At 37.3% G+C, this 23,191-nt stretch overlaps 2 protein-coding genes across 3 annotated transcripts in view; one reads left to right on the top strand and one right to left on the bottom strand.

Annotated features, from left to right (window-relative positions):
* The window catches only part of STX8 (syntaxin 8), a 231,449-nt gene extending 218,021 nt beyond the window's left edge, over positions 1-13,428 (bottom strand). The window contains exons 1-3 of one of the 2 annotated variants that reach the window (XM_019755238.2): positions 13,280-13,428; positions 9,429-9,528; positions 4,064-4,158 (exon numbers count right to left, since the gene is read on the bottom strand). In XM_019755238.2, the coding sequence (XP_019610797.2) occupies positions 4,064-4,158; positions 9,429-9,528; positions 13,280-13,296 (212 nt within the window). In that variant the 5' untranslated portion in view covers positions 13,297-13,428. The remainder of the gene's footprint in view (positions 1-4,063; positions 4,159-9,428; positions 9,529-13,279) is intronic. The other variant, XM_019755240.2, reaches the window with a different exon arrangement.
* A 562-nt stretch (positions 13,429-13,990) lies between these two features.
* CFAP52 (cilia and flagella associated protein 52) overlaps positions 13,991-23,191 on the top strand; it is a 39,708-nt gene continuing 30,507 nt past the window's right edge. Inside the window, exons 1-3 of the mRNA XM_019755226.2 lie at positions 13,991-14,143; positions 20,765-20,964; positions 21,333-21,469. Of these exons, the coding sequence (XP_019610785.2) occupies positions 14,074-14,143; positions 20,765-20,964; positions 21,333-21,469 (407 nt within the window). The 5' untranslated portion in view covers positions 13,991-14,073. The remainder of the gene's footprint in view (positions 14,144-20,764; positions 20,965-21,332; positions 21,470-23,191) is intronic.

Genomic DNA, 23,191 nt, shown 5'->3' with positions numbered 1-23,191 from the left:
TCTACTTTTACTACCTACTGAGAAAATAAGGAGATGTTAACACCAAAAACTAGAAAGAACCACATAACAGAAAATTTCTGCTGACATAAACACTATCGTGTCCTTACTTTTGCACATCACAAGGTACCAGTGAAAACTGTCTCGGACCGTTTGAGAGTCACTTCACCTCCACTGGACCCACGAAGAGCTATCACTAAAATCTATTCAGTTAGCCTCTCCTCACCGACATTTATTCGGGTTTGTTATAAGGTAATTACTGCATCTATCTATCCACCTACCTCTCTATCTACCTATCTTTTCCCCCAAAATAAAGTGGAGAAAAGTTACAGATTTTTAAAAACGATTTCTACAGAACTTCTGCCAAGACAACAAAATACCTTTTGATACTGAATCCTTTTGTAAAGAGATTTTTTAAAATTCTCTTTAAAATAGCAAAGCTGCTGCCTTTGAAAACCCAAGCTTCACGAAAAGCCAATCCTACGAATAATTTCAGTACTACCTGAAATTTCACACGCAGCCTTCAGTAGCACATACCTTTTCTTACCTGGTGAGGCAATTATAATTCCCATCTCAAAGAAGCACTGTGAGAAGTTAATGTTTTTCAGCAATTTTAAATTCTCTGGCTGCAAGACTCTGGTTTACGAATCGCAAACTAACTGATTCAATAGCACAGAACCTTCATTTTAATTTCACGTTTATTCTTGCCAGGAGAGAAATACTTTTTCAGGAAACAGCAATAACATCTTATGCCTGAACTCCACGAATTTAATTGTTTGGAAGGCATTTTCATAGGACTTATCTTTCTGGCAACTCCTAGTGTTCTTTGGAAAGCTTCACGAATACAGAAAGGCATAAATTTACTCAGTAAAGTACCATAAACTCTCAACTACCCGACACAGTAAGGAAATGTGGTATTCAAATACTCACATTAAAAAAGGCACCTCACATTAATTATGCCTCAAAAAAAAGGATTAAAAAGTCACTCTATTGACGATTTATGGACAAAAATTTTTCTAAGAATTACAACATCATAAAGTATACCTAATAAACCACAGTGAACACTGTTTAATCTTTCTGATGATTAAGAAGGGTTTTGAGGATTTGCACGATAAACAGGATTTGTCTTGGCACTATAGCAGCATGCCAATTAATGGGGAATACTAGTTGAAGACATGCCAGGTGACAGCTGACTGTATTATTTCTACTAAACTAGAATTCAGCTTTTAAACAACTGGCTGTGGGGCCAGACAGCCTTGCATTTGAATCCTAGCTTTTCCGTTTCCCAGCTGTGGGTTCTGGGACAAGTCAGTTAAGCTCTCAAAGATTCCTCTCCTCAGTGTAAAAACCTCCTCTGTTGGAATGCTGGATTCCCTTTCCAACTCCATCCGTGACTTGGGGTGCAAAGTTCCACCTGGCCTCGATACTTTTTTTGTAAGGAAGGGAGGGAACCACCAAAACAAAATAACAATATGAGGTTATTAAGACTGACAGGTTGCTATCTGATATATCCTAAATCCAGAGGTTAACTGCCATAGAATTATTTAAAATATTTGGGAAGAGGCGTATCAGGGAAAGGGAAGATGTGGGGAATAGAAAGAGAATTAAAAAGAGGGCTTCATAACACAGAAACTACCTCCTTTCCTTTCTATCAAAAGAAATGGTCTCCCTGAAAATACATAGGTTTGGAGTGCCCCCGTGAGGTGGATTATCTGAATTTCATCCTTAGTAGTGGTTGCAGTTCCAGTAGAAACAGACCCCATTGTTTGAAAAAATACATCAGATTTTTAAGAAAGTTGTTATATTCCAGTTGAGTTTTTTATTTCTCCTAGGAAATTATAAATTATCCTCATTAAGGTACTTAAATATTTTCATAATATATTTAATAACTGTTTGGTATTTTTAAACATTTAGTGCTTAATTCAGCAAATTCTGAGATCACCACAAAACCAGTGTGAGATTTCAAAGATGGTCACACTGCAACCATGTAGAAGAAGAAAGTCAATTATTACTGTGGCATGCTTAGTACGCTCTATGATTAATAACTGCCAAAAATTATTAATAGAAGTAAAAGTTCTTAATTTATATCTTTCTTGCCCTATAGGTTTATCACATAAATATTATAAGAGGAATATAATCAGCTTCCTTAATGGAAGTTGGCAGATACACAGTTGTTAATATTGCATCATGTGATAATATTTAGTTACCTTTTTAATATATGCGCTTTAGGTAACAAAATGAGCTTGCATACCCTGACCTCACGGGCAGGCTTTCTAATACTTAGCACTGAAAGTGGAGAAAATAACCCCACTAATCTAAAACTATGTGAAGTCTATATATTGACTTGTTGATTCTGATAAAATAAAAATTCTTTATATAATAGACCAACTGTGCAGTAATAAATGATACCATATGGAGGGTAAAGTTACAAACTAAATGTATCAGAATATTCTAATTATGTTAAAAATAAGGTCCTGGTTGCTTATTGAAATTAAACTTTTATTTGAAACCTTAGTGGGTTAATAACTGACTATTTGGAAAATCATACAACTAATCTACATGAACCTCCCTGGTGACATAAAGGGGTTACACTTGGAGAAAAATACTTTTTAAAACATTTTCAATTGTTTTATCTAAAAAACTATATTCCTACATCTTCCCATACTTAAAGTTAGGCAGTAACAACTATTTCCTGAGATACTAAAATTTGGGCTTTTGGTATGAACTACTGACAATTTAAAGAACTGATTCAACAACACAGATGGACCTAGAGGGTATTGTGCTAAGTGAAATAAGTCAGAATGAGAATGACAAACGCCATATGATCTCTTATATATGGAACTTAAAGAATAGAACAAATGAGCAAACAAAATAGAAAGGAAAAAAAAAGAAATGAGGTCAGTTTTCAAACTAATATAAAGTCAGGTTTAAAGGATTCGTTCAGGGCCGGCCTGGTGGCTCAGGTGGTTGGAGCTCTGTGCTCCTAACTCTGAAGGCTGCTGGTTCGATTCCCACATGGGCCAGTGGGCTCTCAACCACAAGGTTGCCGGTTCAACTCCTCAAGTCCTGCAAGGGATGGTGGGCTCCGCTCCCTGCAACTAAGATAGAACACAGCACCTTGAGCTGGCTCAGTTGGTTGGAGCGCAGGCTCTCAACCACAAGGTTGCTGGTTCAACTCCTCGACTCCTGCAAGGGATGGTGGGCTGTGCCCCCTGCAACTAGCAACGGCAACTGGACCTGGAGCTGAGCTGTGCCCTCCACAACTAAGATTGAATAAACAACAACTTGACTTGGAAAAAAGTCCTGGAAGTACACACTGTTCCCCAATAAAGTCCTGTTCCCCTCCCCCAATACAATCTTTAAAAAAAAAAAAAGGATTCGTTCAGATAACAGACCACAAGTATTTTGCTAAATTGATCAGATTATGAATTTCTAAAAACATGTTGTAATACTTGACAGTGTTGCTGGAAACGAGATAATGGAACAACGTGCTTCAAGCAAGTGGTTCCAGCACCTCCCCAAAACTCCCAAACCAGAGGCAGTGTCTGTACCTTATGGAAGAATAATAAAGCAAACAAGTCACATCTCAATAATGTACATAAACAGGGGGAAAAAAGGATGCATGGTTTCTACGGGTATTGGCCTCTTGAAAAAGAAAATGAATCATTCAAACCTCTGGAAACTCCAGAAGCAGAATCACAGCTCAGGATTACCACGGAAGTTTCCCTGCAGAGCCATGGCTGAGCATCTTCAAGGCAGTCTAACCAGGCAGCAGTGCAGGGCTCTATGTAAATACAGCACTGACAGCAAGCATGAACTTCCTGCACTTGTAAAGGTTACACCCAAATAAGCTAATTCCTTCAGTATGTCTTGCTTCGCCAGCATATTCACTGTAAAACACGTAACAGACACTTAAAATAGAAATCGAGATTACAGGCAATATTTTGGAAACCAGGTCTTCCTCAAGCTGTGGAAAAATCTGGGTGGCCCAGATTCCTTCCTTTCTTAAAATAAGACTGTTTTTCCTCCCACTCTAGAAAAGAGGTGGAAATGTTTACATGGATACATCTGATGTGTTGACACAGCTCTTAGCAATAAGTCCTTCAAAAGGGCGATCTTTTCCTTCAGATTCTGCAACAAAGCTCTGATTGTCACCGTAAGCTGAAAAGAAAAGAACACATCCTAAGTATGCTAGTCCAGAGGTACAGAATATACTAAAAATATCATGTAAACACTGCTTTACATACTATGACTTGATCAAGGACGGACTGGAAGAGGTGCTTAGCCTCCCAACGACAACCTCAGGGGTGAAGGAACCTTTTTTGTTTTAATTAAAGTTTATTGAAGTGACAATCGTTAGTAAAGTTACATAGAATTTCAGGTGTACAATTCTGTAATACATCATCTATAAATCCAATTGTGTGTTCACCACCCAGAGTCAGTTCTCTTTCCATCCCCATATATTTGATCCCCTTTACCCTCATCTACCACCCCCCTCCGCCTTTACCTTCTGGTAACCACTATTGTCTGTATCTATGAGTTTTTGTTTCTTCATTTGTTTGTCTTGTTCTTTGTTGTTTTCAGTTTTATATACCCCATATCAGTGAAATCATATGGTTCTTGACTTTTTCTGTCTGACTTATTTTGCTCAGCATAATAATCTCAAGATCCATCCATGTTGTCGCAAATGGTACTATTTCATCTTTTCTTATGGCACAATAGTATTCCGTTGTGTATATATACAACTTCTTTATCCAGTCATCTATCAAAGGATACTGTGAAGGAATCTTAAAGGTGGCCTGGTCCAACCACATACATGCTTGCACCCACTCGACCACCTGATCAGGTGGTAAGCCAGTCCATACTTGAACACTGACCTGTCACTTTGCCCTCACAATCTGTTGAATTCTGTCCTCTGAGCATCTACAGTCTGATCCTATTTGTCTCCTTACAGCCATGCAGGAAATTGTGTTTCCCAGTCTTCATTCAACAGCGAAAACCCAACGATACACTGAACTCTTCTTCAAATGACAAGATGTCAAGTCCCATCGCCGTCCCAGCCAGTCTTCTCTAAACACACTGCTATACTTATAACTCACTTAAAAGCTTTATAGTAAAGTGGCTTTTTTTATACAAAAGGAATGTTAACCATACATAATTCTTTTTCCAGGATTGTGTGAATTTTTTCCAATCATTCTACAAACCCAAAGGAAATTTTTGTTTGTGACTCTAAGTGCTACCTTAAAGGATGGAAGAGGGGTGGGGAGAGAGAGGGCCTCTCAGAAATACAAAAAATAAAATCGCCCATTAAATTAAACATAGTCAACCATGGATGAAATCAGAGATGTGTTTAAAAAGATAGACTATCACAGGTTTCACTTGTTATCTTGTTAAAAGTAGCAATTATACAACTAAACTAAAGAAACACCATAGGATGGCCAAGGGCTACACACATCAAGTAACCCTCAAAGGTATCAACAGCCAAGAAAAGTCTGATGTCAACTATTCTAATACCCTTGGGAACCACAGAAAAACCACCCACAATGTTTATGGGGAAACACTAAGGAGGGCGGATTTCTCCTCATTCAAGAAATAAAGAGCAAAACAAACAAAAAGAGCTCACCACCACACAAACACACACACACACACACACACACACACACCCCAGGCCTAAGAAGGCTCTACAAAAATAAAGACCAAAAGCATTCAAGAGATGAAAGAGTATGTAGCCATTAAAAAAGTATGACTGAAATCTAAATTTGTTAACATAGAAAGATATCCATCATAATTTATTAAAAGAAAAAAATCAAATCATAAAATGAAATGTCACCCACACAGGGGAAAAAAACAATCCAGGAACGAAATACATCAAAATGCCCAGGGTGGTTATCTCTACGTAGTGGGATTTCTTAATGATTATAAGAAAATGACTGCTTTTATAATCAGGAGAAAATTTCTGTTATTATAACAGAAACTTTCCACAGCATAGAAAAAACAGGAATGCCTAATTTATATTTTAAGCTAATACATCCTGGTAACAAACATTGACAGAGATAATGGAAAAAAGGAAATCACAGGCCAATCTCCCTTAAGGATTATACATGTAAAAGTCTTTTTAAAATATTAGCAAAGCAAATTCAGAATTACATAAAAAAAATGACAAATCTACCATCACCAAGTAGAATTTATCCTAATAATTTAAGAATAGTTTGATGTTAGAAAATCTAACAATAAAGCTAACAATTTTAATGATTAAAAATAGAATAAACATATGATTAATACAGCATGAGGGAAATTAAAAACAAAACAAAGAGAGAAAACTGAATGGAACATTACTGCCTTAACTGCAATGTTATTTAACTTTGGTTTAGAAGTTCTAACCCATGCAATAAGACAAGTTAAAGAAATACACAAGGGCTAGAAAGGAAATGAAGTTATCGTTATTTACAGATTAATAATTATCTATTTGGGAAAGTTAAGAGAAGCATCTGAAAGATTACTAGAAATAGGAAAAGAATTCAGTATACTGATCAATCATAAAATGAAAAAATTAAGGGCTTTTGTAAATTCAGTCATATCTAGGGAAAATTTTTTTAATTATTACTTTTCAAACATTAATAAATCAACAAAATAGAAAAAATATCTAGCACAGTACCTGGAACATAGTAATTACAGGAAACACTGCTGAATGAGTAAAAAGTAATAAACATTCTCCAACTTAATCTATATGCTTTCCAATTTAATCTATAAATGTACTTAAGACACATCCATTCAAAATTCCTTTTGGAGTTCTTTTATTGTAGAGTTAGATGGTAATTGAAGCACAGCAAAAATTCTTTTTTTATGAAGCTATGAAAAACCTCTTGAAAAGAATAATAAATGAAGGAAAAGATAGAAAAATCATGAACAGGTATAATAAAGGGGGCCTTAACCAATCAGATATTAAATCTTTATTTAAAAAACTACAAGAATTTGATGCCAACGGTTACTAACAGCTTCATTAGTGCAACAAAACAGAGGGTCCAGAAACAGTGCAGTAAGGTAAAAATTCAGTGAACAAAATATGAAATATCTTATACCTTGGGGGGGAAGGGAATTAATAATTAAGCAAATAGGAAAAAAATAAAATTAGCTGCCTACAATACACCAAAATAAACTTCAAATATAATAAATATTTATGTGTCTTTAAAAAAATAAAAACAGAAAAAAGCTTAAAGAAAATTTAGATAACTAGGTAAAATATTTATATAATCTCTGGCTGTAAATGGTCTTTCTAAGGATTACCTCCTGTCTTCCTATAAGAAAAGACCACAAATGAAAATACTGATCATTTCAAATCAAATTCAAAAACAAGTACATGTCTTTAAAAAGTCATGTATTAAATCAAAAGCCAAATTAATAGAAAAGTATTTGTATCAAATATGCCAGATCAAGATTTAATATAGTTAACATATACATAAGAACACTTTGAAATTACTAAATAAGTTAGCTTAAGGATTTATACATATACAGTCAATTCATAAAGAAAGAAATACATATATCCAATAAATATATAAAAGATGTTTAACAGTATTAAAAAATGCATAGTAAACTATAGCACATTTTCGTCTAACAGAGTGAGATTTTTAAAAGATAATCAGAAATGGTGTAGAAACATAATTCTATAATATATACATATACGAGTATATACTCATATATGTTCAAAAGGCTTAAAATTTTATACAACCTAAATCCAGAAAGCCTACATTGAGGAATTCAATCTGGGCAATAATCTAGGCACACTGAAAACTCATTTATAATTAGAAATAATCTAACTGCCCACGAAGATGATACTGGTTAAATGAATCAGAGATCTAATTGTAAAAAAAAATGAAACCATACATTTACTAAAAGAAAACAGGAATAAATTCCTTTATAACTTTCAAATACAAAATCTCTGAGTGAAAACAGAGAAGCAATTAAAAACTGATAGTCAACTTCATTTGAAAAAACAAACCTTTCACGTGACAGTAGATACCATAAGCAAAGTCAAACAACAAATTATAAAAGAGAGGAAATAAGTACACTATATCACAAAGAGCTAACTTCCCTAATACATAAGGATGTCTTAAAGACTAAAAAGACCAAGAATCCAATAGAAAAACGGACAAAAGACAAGCAGTTCACAGAAAAATCTATTTAAATAGCGTTTAAACATGGGAAAACATACTTCATTTGATTCATAATACAAAAAATGCAAATTTAAAACTATGAAATATTCTCTCTCTCGTATCAGATTGGCAAAAATTCAGAAGATTGACAATACCCTGTTGGCCGGCCTGTGAAGAAACATAAACTCATGCAGTACTGGTAGGGGGTGCCAAAGGTGACTACCCCTCTGGAGGGAACTTGGTAACAAGGAAAAAGAAAAACATATGCCCTGGTTCTGAGAAGTCACCCTTAAAATAGACACTTCCACAAATACAAAGAAAAAAAAAGCACAAAGCTATTTATTGCAGCATTATTCATAACAGCAAGAGACTGGAAACAATCTAAATGCCCATTCTTAGGAGACAGATCAAATGAACTAAGGTATATCTACACACTGTAACATTGTAGAGCCCTAAAGATGAATGAAGATCTCAATGGATTATTAATATGGAGATTCCTACGATATATTATTAAACTAAAAAAGAGCAAGATACAAAAGAGCATTTTTTGTTTAAAAGAGAAATAAAACTGCATACACACACACACACACACACACACACACACAGAGGCTTATTTCTGCAAAAAGTAATACAGGAAGAATAAACCAGAAATTAACGAAAATGTTTTACCTGTAAGAATTAGGTGAAGAAGGGGTGCAAAAGACTGGGATGGGAATAAGACTTTGAGTGTACTTTTGCATATAATTTTGACTTTTTAAGAATGTAAATGGTTTACATATGTTAAGTTAAATATGTAAGATTTAACTTACATATTTAAGTTAAATCAACAAGGTGAGGGGAAAAAGTAAACACTAAAAATGAATATAAACAGAAACAAAGGATAACATAAGACACAGAAAAAAACAATCAATTTTTACATTTTTAAATGTAACATGTAAAAGAGACTATTATTCTTTTGGTGAAAACAGATACTCAAAGAAGTGAGGACACTGCCTCTGGTCCTACAAAGCCTAAAAGGTTTAGATCCGGGGGGAAAGTGTACCAACTCTAGAACTAGACTAAAATTGTTAGAAATTTTTAAGGTAAAACAGAAGAAATTAAACAGATGTCATGCTTCACTTAGTCTCAGTCGTCAAGTAACTGTTCATTATTTGGTTGTAATGTCAATGCAATATATATAAGCATATAGGCCATTACACCCACATGCCTCAGAAACAGGAGGGTTTTCAGACCTCAAAGCTCAAACAAATCATTTTAAGTACTAATTTCTCCTGGTCCTACCTTGGTTGTACTTTCACCATTTCTTTCATACTGATTTCGTTGTTGAATTTTCTCAGCAATTTCTTGTGCAATTTGGCAAGTAGAATCGTATGTGGAGAACCTGTATCAAAGTGATAAAGAGAGAAAAATGTTTAAGGTTCTAAAAGAAATTATATATATTCATGTATATGAAAAAACAGCAGGTGATACAAGACATCACATAATTAAGAAAATAGAAGGGAGGCTCATAAGGAAAACTGGATCCTGTCCCAGCTCTGCCACATCTCCTCTTTTTCTCCTCCACATTGTCATCTATCAAAAGAGGAGCTTAGGTCTGGCTCTGTGGTTCCAAACCACACACATAAAAATCAGTAAGGTATAATACATCTCCCACCAAATGAGAGGTGTAAATGCTAAGCATTTCTGGAGTTCCGAAGTGAGAGAAACTACTGTTGGGCAGGCACACAGCCTGCGACAGGGCTGAGGCACCAGGTTAAAGCAGGCCTCTCATTCTGACAGGAGGGAGGAGCACATTCTAGATGTGGCAGAAGGCACCAGGAGTAAGCAAAGTTGAAAGGAGCAGAGTGTGCCTAGCAGGTCAGGCTGAGTGGTGGCCCTGGGTCGGAGGGTAAAGGGTAAAATAGTAGAGAGCAGTGGAAGCTGGTTTCTGACAAGCCTTGAACACCAGCCTACTCAGATTAGAACTGTAGGAGAATTTCAGAGCTGTAGGGAATACTTTTACACAGAAAGTTAGGCCTTGAAGACGTCTTGCCCCCAATCCTCAGTCTCTCACTTTAGCCATAAAGAGCAATGGTTCTGAAACTTTGCTACATGTTGAAATAACTGGGAATCTTAAAAAAAAAACACACAAAGAAAAACAACCCAACAATTCCTGGCTCCCCTCCCCAAGCTTTCTGATTATTGGTATGGGGTTTGACCTGGACATGAGTTGGAAAAGCTCTCCAGGTGGTTCCAATTTGCAGCCAAGTTTGGGAACCACTGGCCCAGCGGTAATAAGCAACCTTATCATGGTGTCAGCATACAAATGCCTCAAGCACTAGTTTAGGAAAATTAACCTGAACTCCATTTGCATAAATAATTGGTAAGGAGAGAAGAGTGGCAGGAGAGAAGAGGAGAGGACATCTCCAGCTATTCAGTTACATAACTGGTCCTGCAAGGCGTAAGGCTATAAAGGATTGGACTATGGTAGAAATAGAAATCTTAAAGAGATTTAAAAGGAAAAAAACCAATTAGTGAATAATCTGACAGGAGGAGTGAAGAAAAAGTGGATGATTAGAGTTTTCAGGCCTAAGTGATGCCATGACAGAGACTGAAGAAATGGAAAGGAAAGAATACAAGAACTTTCCAGACTATGAGCTGGGCTTTGTTCTAGCACGAAAATACTGACTGTATAGTTAAATTGATATATGTGCAAGATTTATATTAAAATACACTGGAAAAAAGTTATGGAGAACAGAGATGAAACATGAATGGCAAAACATTGATAATTCCAGAAATTAGGGGATGAGTATAAAGGAGCGCATCATACTATTCCATTTTGTGTATTTGTTACCTTTCATAAAATTTTTAAAAAGTAAATAGACCAAAATAATCCAGTGTTCACTAATTGTTTTATATTAACAAAGGTTGCAAAAAATTAAATAAAACAATAAGTAAGTTCAACCAGAATATACAACTATTAAGGTTTAACTGTATTTTTTCCAGAAATGGTATATTATCAACAAATAAGCTGCCCAGCAAGTAAAGCTACTGTTTCCCCCGAAAATAAGACCTAGCCAGACCATCAGTTCTAATGCGTCTTCTGGAGAAAAATTAATATAAGACCCAGTTTTATATATTAGTATATTATATTACATAAGATCTGATCTTATATAATAGTAAAATAAGACCAGGTCTTATGTTAATTTTTACTCCAAAAGACTCATTAGAGCTGACGGTCCGGCCAGGTCTTATTTTCAGGGAAACACGGTAATTAACTTTCTCAAAGAACCAGTTCAGAGACAATAATCACTCACAGCTTCTACCATACAGTGAGTTTACCACTTGTTTTGGTATGCCATTAAAATATTAACTGCTATATTCTATTTCTAAACATTAGAACACTACTCAGGAGTGAAGCATCACTGACCTATGACTTTCACTAGCACGAAGGCAAAGCAGTGGTAGAGTCTGTTTTTATAGGTTTTTCAAAGTCCCAGTCCATACTACTTCCTACCCTCCAGATCAGCAACCCACTTGGCAAGGTAACAGCAGAGTTCCCACATTGTTTCACCTTCAACAGTCAAATGAGAAAGCCACTGAGTCAAGCTACTTGAAAGTAACAGGAAAAATTAAAAATCTTTTTTCAACATTAACTATGGAAGAGGCTTGGAGTCCAGGGATAGCTTCCACCAATCTAAATGGATAACCTGAGGCCTCTCCCTTGTGTGAGCTTTATATCTTACCTTATGTGTAAAGTGAGGGAATTGGCTTCCAGGAGGTAGAGGGCAATTTAGCAATAAGTACCCCAGGCCTTAAAAATGTTCATCCCTTTGACCCAATAGTTTGACTTCTCAGAAGTGAGCCAAGGAAATAAGAGATGGAACAAAGGGGCAGTCTTTGTAATAGTTAAAAACATAACAAAACAAAACAAGCTCTAGTAAAGGAGTACAAAGAAGGGAATAAAGTGTGGCTATTTGTATGATGCACTCTTATGCACCATTAAGAAAAACATTTTCAGTAAATATTTCATAATATGGAGAAATGTTCCCTGTTTTGTAAACCTATACACACATATATTACATAAAGTAATAAATTCATTTTAAAAATCACTAATTGCTATTATTCCAAATGATAAAGATGTTAATTTTTTTTTCTCTGCAAATATTCAGCATTTTCTAAATTTTCTATCAGGGAATATACGTTGTTAAAATTAGGTGGGAAAAAATTAGTGTTAATCAACTAAGCCATTGGCCCAGATAACCTAGATCTCAGGTTATAATAGTAAACTTTGATGTTGCAATCCCTTCTCCTAACATCCAGACTGTCTGCAACTTAAGCAATTATAAACTATATTAGAAATATCAACATAAGACATGTAGTCCAACAAGAACTTTATGGAACTATATGTTTTAAACTATTAAACAAAGGGGTCAAGTCCGATATGCTATAGCAATATGTTCCTTGGGATCAGAACTTTTGTCTTTCATCATTCAATTCTTGGGACTTAATTACTGAATGACCCTTATCAGCTATTGTTTCACTGTAGCAGTTGCTACCATAGAATCTTCATGATATTGACGACTCAGGTAAGGGTAACATGCCTTATAAACAAATGCGTCATTTCCCTCCCAGATTCCTACAAGTTTTTTGAAGGGCCCTCAAGATCTAGGTCCTAGCGCCTACTGGCTGGTGACTATGGATTCTGAACCTCGGTTTCTCCACCTGTGAAATAAAGGGGTTCACCAGATGCACAGGCATCGCATCGCGCAAAGAGATTATTACTTCTACTTCACTTTCACAGGAATCCTTGGAAACCTGCACCAAACAGCTCCACAACCAGGACGGGCGGGAAATCCCGGCAGCGGGATGCAGCCGAGAAGGACCAGAGGAGTGTTCAAATTCTGCACTAGTACTTGGTTCCCCACGGGTCGGGTCTCCTGCCCCGATCACCCCAGCAAACACTGACGGTGGCGGGATGCGGCGGAGTCCCCCTTGGCAGGGGTTGGGATCCTTGCTGCCCCTCCCCTCATCCCGAAAGGCCTTCTGTCTCATAGGCCTTCTGTCTCAATGCCTTGCGATACCACGCTCCCCGGAAGCCTGGCCCAGCCCTAAGGACACCCCACGCGCGGCCGCCCACACCCCGGGCTCACCAGGGGTCCGGAGCCATCCTGCAGTCGCCTCCAGCTCCCCGGACACTTCCTGCTCGCAGCAGCTGACTACGGCGGCCCGCGCGGCTCAGAACTCGCGGTTCGACGTGCGCGACCGGAACCTGGAGTTCGCAAAGTGAATATGCACTCGGGCCTCAGAACCGTGATAAAGAAAGGACATCGCTACCCCGAGGATCAATAGGTTGGAACAATCTGCTCCCACTAAGAGACACGAACAGCTGGGTGCAATTAAAATGAAATTGTTGTTGAACAAAATCTAAGCATTTTCCCAAGAAGGAGGGAGCGCCTCAAAGCCTCTAGCGGTTAACTGAAAATTTTATTCTGCTTAAAACAAAAATAAAAACTATTGTGGTGATAACTGCACAACTGTATAAATTTACTTAAACTCACTTGAAGTGAATTTTAGGATATGTAGATTATATCTCAAAAAAAGCTTTAAAAAATGTATCCAACTTCAAATTTTATAGCAGTCCTCTGTGATTAACCTTTAAATGCCATTGGTGCTTGATTATATAGTTACCAAAAAGATCACAGACTACATGGGGGGAAAAGGAATTCGTTTTAAGCATTTGGTACCTCCTAAATTTCCAGGGAAATAAAAAAAAAATAATAAGCAATCTCTCCATTTGCAGGAGAGAATGCAAACAAATTTGCACTACGTTCGCGGCTTTTAGCTAGGGTTTGGGTCCGGTGCGCATGCGCAGCCGTTACCATAACGACCAGAAAACGCTGTCTGGCTGGAGGGCTGAAAGGGAAGTCAGACGAGTCTCCCGGTGATGGAGAACCAAATTTCGACCAAGGCTGAGGAGGCCGAGCTGGAGCTCGAGGCTGTGATCGGCTTCAACGGTGAGGCCTCGAGCTTATCTCGGCTGGGTGGTTTGGGATTCCGGGGACTTGTAGTTCCATCAGGAACACTGAGACACCGGGTGGCACTTGGAAGGCAGTGTGGGACCCTGGCATGAGCCTTGGCCAGGGCCAAGCACCGGGTGCCAACAGCCTGTCCTGCCCAGTGGCCTCACAGAGTCACTTGCTCGTTCCAAGCCTCAAGGAGTAGGGTGGTTTTTGCCAGCACCTAAAAAGGACCAAATGCCTCCTCAAGGGTCCGGACGTACGAGTAAGGGTGGTTGTAGACCTTCTCCCACTAGGTTAGCTCTCGCTGGCCCTAAGCCACGCAGCCCGCAAAGAGCCCTCCCCTCAGTAACCATCGGAGTACCGAGTCCGTGTTGGCCTCTGCGACCAACTAACTTCCCATAGTTCAGCTGATGTATATTAATGAGAAAGGGCTGGGAAGAGAACAGGTGTTTGAGCAACCGCTTTAAGTTATGATGTTGTCCTCTAACCCCAAAGGATTCTAATGATGAGGACTTCAGACCACGGTAGAAGGGGAAGAGACGCCAGGGGGAGCAAAAGGGGAGAGACGCTTTGGTCAGAGGAGACCTCGTGGTTCTGCTCAAATCCTATTTATTACTGCCTATTATTTTGAACATTAAAGTGGAAAATGCTGTTTGTTTTTTCCTGAAGGATGAAAATAGGCAATGGATTCCATTTTAGGAAAGCAAACTTTTTCAAGTGCATTGTGATGCCTGATAGCTTTAAAATTGTAAAAATAGATGCAAAACAATCAAAGTCCAAGGTTTTAAGCACGTCCTAGGGTTTGGCTCTTGACTTCGTTTTACTTGAACCGTTTCTAATAGAAAGTGGCCACTTAGTACATCTGAGATATCAGCCATTTTTAGAGCTGGTTACAAAATCGTTTAAGAAATGTTTTAAAATTAGAAAAATACAGTGAAACTGAAAGAAAGATCAGCCATCATTACATTTCCCAAAATATCAATGTTGACTTTGGTGTGATTTTTTTTTCAAATATACACTTACACCACTTACATATAAATATGTTTTTGTGTGTAAAAATGGACTCAGGCTGTGTATATTCTCTTATAACCAGATTTTTTTTTCACTTAACAGTATGCCATGTAAATCTTTCCTTACCAGTAAATATACTCTATGTCATAATTTTAATATAATACTTTAATATAATATTCTGTTGCAAAGATACACCACAATCTACATAAACTGTTCTTGAGAATTTAATGTAATTTTCATTTCTTTACATTTATTTTTAAATGCTACAGAGAACATCTGCATAGCTAAAAGTTTTAACTCTCACTTTTTCCTTAGGATAAATTCTGTGTATATCTTAAAGACTTTTGATGTATCCTCCCAATGCTATACCAGATATGCAACAGAAATGTGCACCCCCAAAATATGGGACTATTTATAGTAGCATTCTTTCAAATAGCTGAAAATTAAAAACAGCCAAATGTCCATCAAAAGTAAAAGGACAAATAAATGGTGGTATGGTCATACAATAGTCTACTGTGCAACAATGGAAAAGAATGAACTACTGCTACACACAGCATGGATAGATCTCACAAATATAATGTTCAATGAAAAAAGCCAGACGCAAAAAAAGAGTACATACTGTATAATTTCACTCATAGAAAGTTCTAAAATGAGGAAAATTAATTTACAAGAATAGAAGTCAAAACAGAAATTACCTTTGGCGTGATGTAAACTGAGAGAAGGCTCATAGAATATGTGTGAGGTGTGGTAATAATCTACTTCTTGATCTGGACTATAGTTAAATGGGTGTGTTTACTTGGTGCAATGTTATTGAGTTTTCTGTAGTTTTGTCTCCGATGAAAAACGTTTACTTAAAAAGTCTATACTGCCTCTTATAAAAGAGAATAAATAAAGCTTTATGAAAGTTTGGGAGAAAGATTCTATTCTAGGCTTGAGTGAGGTAAAGCAAGGATTAACTCAAGTAGTCTTTAAAAGTGGGTAGCAGTCAGTGGGTAAAGACTGAGGAGCAGAATATTCCAAGTAGCAGGAAAAGGGTGAGCAAAGGAGGAAGGCGAAGAGTGTGGGGCCTCTGTAGGGAATAGCAAAGAGCTTGGCGTGGCTTCAATGTCAGGGACTGGCAGGATAACACAGGAAAGAGAGCCTGGGATTAGATTTTAGAGGCCTTAAATACGAGGTAATTAGTTTAGCCTTCACATGGAAGACAAATTAGAAGCAAAGGCAAAGCCCCATTTATCATTATGACACTAGAACTCATTGTAGTGTAACATTATAGTTTATGAGTTTTAACTTGGTGTAAAATATGTAATGGCACTTGACTCTTTTAGGTATTGTATTTTGACAGGAATTTATTATTTAAGCAAACCAAATATAGTTGTGTTGCTTATGAAAGCATTTTATAAAGCTATAGTTACTAAGAGTCTGGTATTGACACAAGAATAGTGACATTCATCAATTTACAGGAGTAGGTAAGCCCATGATTTTCCTATTATGCAAAGAGTTCTTAAACAAAAAACAACAACAATAATAAAATAGATCGGGATTCTGCAAATGATAGTCTGTGGGCCAAATCTGGCCCTCTATCTAGTTTTGTAAATAAAGTTTTATTGGAACCCAGCCTTGTGCATATATTTATGTATTATCTATCACTGCTTTTAAACTACAGTAGTAGGCTTGAGTAGTACTTGTGGTCCATAAAGCCTAAAATATTTACTGTTTGTCCCTTTTTATAGAAAATACTTGCCAAACTCTGAAATAGATAATGGCTAAAGACATATATATAGCTACTAACTCAAAATTCTAAAAAAAATTGCTATTAAAACAATGACATTATTTTTTTACTTCTCTGGCAAAATTAGAAATATGGATAATAGTAAGGTGATAATAAGAAATGATTACTGTTGCTGGGAGAATAAATTTTATAAGCTTTGTGAAAGATGGTTTTATAGTATCTATTATAATTTTTAATGAGGATAATCTTTGAGCTTTTAAGAACTTGAATCACTTATTTACGTTTTTTAAAATTACGTGTGAGATTCATTGTGGTACTGTGTAAAATAGCTCAAATATTGGAGAAAACAACCCAAATGCCCATTGGTAAAAAAAATTGTTTTAAAAAATGAATCCAGAAATGTTTTGGAACTAGATAGAGGTGGTGGTTGCACAACATTGTGAATGTGCTAAATGCCACTGGATTATTCACTTTACAATGGTTAATTTTATGTTATGTGAATTTCACCCAAATAAATAAATAAATACTCAACAAAATATTAGCAAACCAAATTCAACAATACATTGAAAAGATCATACACTATGATCAAGTGGGATTTATTCCAGGGATGCAGGGATGGTTCAACATTTACAAATCACTCGATATACTACCACATTAACAAAATAAAGGATAAAAATCATATGATCATCTCAATAGATGCAGAAAAAAGCATTTGACAAAATTCAACATCCATTTATGATCAAAACGCTCAACAAAGCAGGATTACAGGGAATGTACTTCAACATAATAAAGCTCACACATGCCAAGCCCACAGCTAACGTCATAGTCAACAGTGAAAAGCTGAAAGATTTTCCTCTAAGATCAGGAACAGGACAAGGATGCTCATTCTCACCACTTTTATTCAACATAGTATTGGAAGTCACAGCCAGAGCAATTAGGCAAGAAAAAGAAATAAAAGGCATCAAAATTGAAGAGGAAGAATTAAAACTGTAACTATTTGCAGATGACATATTATATATAGGAAACCCTAAAGACGCCATCAAAAACTGTTAGAACTAATGAATTAATTCAGTAATGTTACAGGATACAAAATCAATACTCAAAAATCTGTTGTATTTCTATACACTAATAACAAACTATCAGAAATAGCAATGAAGAAAACAATCTTATTTACAATTGCATCAGAAGAATAAAATACCTAGGAATAAATTTAACCAAAGAGGTGCAAGACCTGTATATTGACTACTACAAGACATTAATGAAATTGAAGAAGACCTAAGTAAATACAAAGATGTTCCATGCTCGTGGGTTAGAAAAATTAATATTGTTTAAAATTCCATACTATTCAAAGACATCTGCAGATTCAATGCAATCCCTATCAAAGTTCCAATGGCATTTTTCACAGAAATAGAAAAAACAATACTAAAATTTGTGTGGAACCACAAAAGATCCCAAATAGCCAAAGCAATCTCAAGAAAGAACAAAGCTGGAGGCATCATGCTCCCTGATTTCAAACTCTATTCCAAAGCCATAGTCATTAAGACAGTATGGTATTAGCATAAAAAAAGACACATAGATCAATGAAACAGAATAGAGAGCCCAGATATAAATTCATGCATACATGGTCAATTAATTTGTGACAAAAGAGCTAAGAAAATACAATGGGGAAAGACAGGACTCAAAAGGATAAAACTTGACCACAATCCTACACCACACACAAAAACCAACTCAAAATGGATTAAAGACCTTAACCTAAAACCTGAAATCATAAATATCCTAGAAGAAAACATAGGCAGTTGAGGTCCTTGACATCAGTCTTGGCAATGATTTTCTGAATCTGACACCAACAGTTAAAAGCAACAATAGCAAAAATAAACAAGTGTGACTATATCAAACTAAAACACTTCTGTACAGCAAAGGAAGCCATCGACAAAATAAAAAGGCAACCTATTGGCCTGGAGAAAACATTTGCAAATCATATGTTTGATAAGGAGTTAATATCTAAAATATATAAAGAACTCATACAATTCCATAGCAAAACAAAACAAAAAAAAACACAAAAAACCCAATCTGATTTAAAAATGGGCAAAAGATCTGAATAGACATTTTTTTCCAAAGAAGGCATACAGATGGCCAACAGGTACATGAAAAGATGCTCAATATCATTAATCATCAGGGAATTGCAAATCAAAAGCACAATGAGATATAACCTCACACCTGTTAGAATGGCTATCATCAAAAAGGCAAAAAATAACAAGTGTTGGTGAGGATGTGGGGAAAAGGGAACTCTGTGTACTGTTCATGGGAATGTAAATTGGTGCAGTCACTATGGAAAACTGTGCAGATTCCTCAAAAAATTAAAAACGGAACTATCATATGATCCAGCAATTCCACTTCTGGGTATTTATCTGAAAATGAGAACACTAACTCAGAGAGGTATCGATCTATACCCCATGTTCATTGCAGCATTATTTACAATAGTCAAAGTATGAAAACAACTTAAATGTCCATTGATGGATAAATGGATACAGAAATGATGGTACATATACACAATGGAAAATTAGTTTGCCATTAAAAAGAATGAAATCTTGCCATTTGCAACAACCTAGATGGACCTCAAGGACATTATGTTAAGTGAAATAAGTCGGATAGAGAAAGACAGATACTGTATAATCTCTCTCTTACATGTGAAATCTAAAAACAAAAAACCAGGCTCATAGATACAAGAGAACAGATTGGTGGTTACCAGAGCCAGGTGGGGGTGCGTGGGAGAAAGGGGTGGGTTAAAGGTAAAACATAAAATAAAATAAAATTCCTCTGGGGCCTGAAATTTTTGCATTTCTCACAAAAAGATAATTTTATGTTATGTGAATTTTACCACAATAAATTATTTTTAAATTATAGTCCTTTTCTACAACAAAATACTGTCTAATCCTTAAGAAAAAGAGATCCACATAGAATAGCAAGGAAAGATGTCAAAGCTATCGTAAGTATTTATGATTCTTTTGGTAAGGAAGGAAATAGCAAAAGAAAAAGAAAGATTTTAAAATACTCAGGAAGAAATATAATAAGAAATGTGTGAGATCTTTAAGAAGAAAAATAGGAAATGCTACTGAAGGACATAAAAGTAGATTTCATGGAAAAACATACCCTAGATTTATTTATTTATTTATATTTATTTTTGTATTACAATTTTTTTAAATTAAAGTTTATTAGGGTTACATACCCTATTTTTCAAAAGGAAACATAATATATCATTATAAAAACTATCTTTCCCTAAATCAATCTACACATTTAATACATTCCACTAAAATTGATTTTTTATGTAGTCAAGCTGACTTTAAAGTGTATATTGTAAAATAAATATGAAGAATAACGGAAAAACTTCTGACCAAAGGAAAACAAAATTTTGTCTTCACCAAACTTGTGCCCAAGGTAGTATTCCCATCCCGTCCCATCCTGACTAACTGCTCGCGCTTCAGGCTGCATGCGCTTCAGGCTCTCATATGCCTTAGAATTACAAGACTTGGCCCTACGTCCTTGCTGTCCAAAGAGAGGTTCTCCGACCAGCATCACCATCAGCAGCACTTAAAAAGCTTATCAGAAATGCAGACTCTCAGTCCTACCCCAGACCCAAAATCAGAACCTGCATTTTAACAGGACACCCTGGGAATTTTATGCACATTAAAGTTTTAGAAGTTTCATGTACTAGACTGACTTTCTTGTCAGTGGAATAAAATTAATCATTACCCACCCCCACTTATTTTTGATGAACTAAGGTTTAATTTCAAAAGCATTCCTTTTTGTACTCAAAAAAAAAAAAAAAAAAAAGCAAGCCCCTCCTGCACCTTATTATTCCTTTTCATCTTTTTTAGGACATGTGCCCACTGGTCTGCAATGCCATCCTGACCAGGAGCATCTGATTTACCCTCTGGGTTGCACCGTCCTCATTCAGTCAATAAATACTAATGAACAGAATTTCCTACACGGTCATGGCAACAATGTCTCCTGTGTGACCACCTCCAAGAGCGGAGTTTACGTTGCCTCGGGACAAGTCACGTTCATGGGCTTCAAGGTGAATAAACTGAAAGTAACTCACTGTGAATTGATTTTGAGGTGCCTCCCTAGAAACAGTGCCCCTCTTCAGGTAGCTCTATCATGACCCGTGATTTTACCCTTCCTCTTCTTCCTCTTGACTTCTCCTTCTATCAGGCTGAGAGCGAAGGAATCTGGTGTTTTGACACCAGATGTCGCAGCTGGTGATTGATAATGCTCAGGAACGAAAGTCCCTGTTTAAAACCATTTCCATTTTGTTGCTGTCATGTTTGTAAGTCATGACCTAATTTCCAGCAAAGTGATGTTACTGATTATTTTTCACCGAGAGAGGTAGCTATCTCCTCAAGGGTAGCTATCTCTGATCTGACAGTGTATTCTTGCCCCCAGGCAGATATCATTTTGTGGGATTATAAGAAGAGGGAGCTGATTGCTCGGCTGTCACTTCACAAGGGCAAAATTGAAGCTCTGGCATTTTCACCAAATGATTTGTACTTGGTATCACTAGGAGGCCCAGATGATGGAAGGTAATGAACTAAACATACTTACTTATTTTACTTTATTTTTATGTTTCCTAGCTCTTTGTTGAAGTTCTCCCTGAGATCACTGAGCATCCTTGCAACCAGTGTTTTGACCTCTATGTCTGGTAGACTGCTTGTCTTCATTTTGTTTAGTTCTTTTTCTGGAACTTTGTTCTGTTCTTTTATTTAGGACATGTTTCTTTGTCTCCCCATTTTGGCTGCTTCCCCTGTGTTTGTTTCTATGTATTAGGTAGGGCTGCTTTGTCTCCTGGTCTTAGAGTATGGCCTTATATAGTAGGTGTCTTGTGGGGCCCAGTGGCACAGTCTCCCTGGTCACCAGAGCTGGGCACTCCAGGTGTGTTCCTTGTGTGTGTTGTGTGTGCCCTCCTGTTGTATTTGGGCCTTTGTTGTTGTTTGCATGTCAGTGGGAGGGATTAACGCTCAGGCTGATTGGCTGTGAGAACTGACTGTGACTACAGTGGAGGAGATATTATGCAGGGGCTGACCCTAAATGTGCAGTATTCACTTTGGCAGGGCTCTGATGCCTGCCCAGTTTGCCTTTGGGTATGTCATTCTTGGAGGTGATGCTCTGGCTCAGGTCCAAAGCCAGCCACTGGGCGTGCCAGCCCCAGGGCCTCCTGGGAGGGGCCCTACTGTAGGGCAAGTTCAGCCACAGCCTGTGTCCTGCCCAGGGCCACCTGGCATGAGCCACAATGTAATCCACAGATGGCTGCCACCTGTGCTGGACTTGGAGGTGCCTTGAAATGCCAAGCTACAAACTGAAGCTGGCTGCTGCTAGTGCCAGGCTTGGTGCTGCTCAGCAACAGGTATGGGGCACACCAAAGCCAGATGCTGCTTGTTTGTATTTTGTGAAACTTTGAGAGATTTTAGGAACATATGCAGCATCAGCCAAGACAGGCCTTGGGTGAGACCACAAGTTGAGTGGAGCAGGGTCTCAGGGAATCAACATAGCAGGTCAAATGGTGTTAGCCAGGTTGATGGCAACTCAGATATGACAGCTGCCTGAGTCTGCATGCTGGGAGTGGGGGAAGGCTCAATAAAAAAACAATGGATTCTACCATCACTTCTGTTTGAGAGAAAGCTGCCCCTCTAGCCCTTGCCCTGAAGTTAGACAACTCAGTTCCTCCCGTATGTCCTTGGTACCTTTTGAGCTGCTGCTGCAGCACTGGAGCTTAGAGTAAGTGAGTCCATCAGCAAATAAATCTGTGCATGGGCCTTGTAAGAAGAATACTGGGACTCCAGCCACCCTCCATCTCACTCAGCCGCAGTCTCCTCTGATTTTCACAGCCAGAAGTTATAGGGACTTCTGTCCTGGCATTGGAGCCCTGGGCTGGGGAGCCTGATGTGGGATTGGGACCCCTCACTCCTACAGGGGGGGACCTCTACAGCCAAGATATCCCTCCTGATTTTTCACGGTCACACCCACATGTGGGACCAGCATATTCTGTGTCTCTGCTCCTCCTTTCAGTCTTAAGGTGGCTGCTTCTGTATGTCCTTAGAGGTAGGACTTCTGTTCAGCTAGACTTCAGGCCATTCTCAATGGTGATTATTTTGTAGTTTAATTGTAATTTCAATGTGGTCATGAGAGGCAAGCATAGCATTTACCTACTCTGACATCTTGACTGGAAGTGTTGATAATTCTTCTCTTTATATACAGAAAGTCCACAAAATTTTTATGAGATTTCCTCCTTTGATAGTTATACCTTC

The sequence above is a fragment of the Rhinolophus sinicus genome, linkage group LG15, assembly GCF_036562045.2.
Source record: "Rhinolophus sinicus isolate RSC01 linkage group LG15, ASM3656204v1, whole genome shotgun sequence".
Classification (NCBI taxonomy): Eukaryota; Metazoa; Chordata; class Mammalia; order Chiroptera; family Rhinolophidae; genus Rhinolophus; species Rhinolophus sinicus.
Note: the sequence above shows the minus strand (reverse complement) of the source record. Positions and strands in the feature narration are given on the sequence as shown.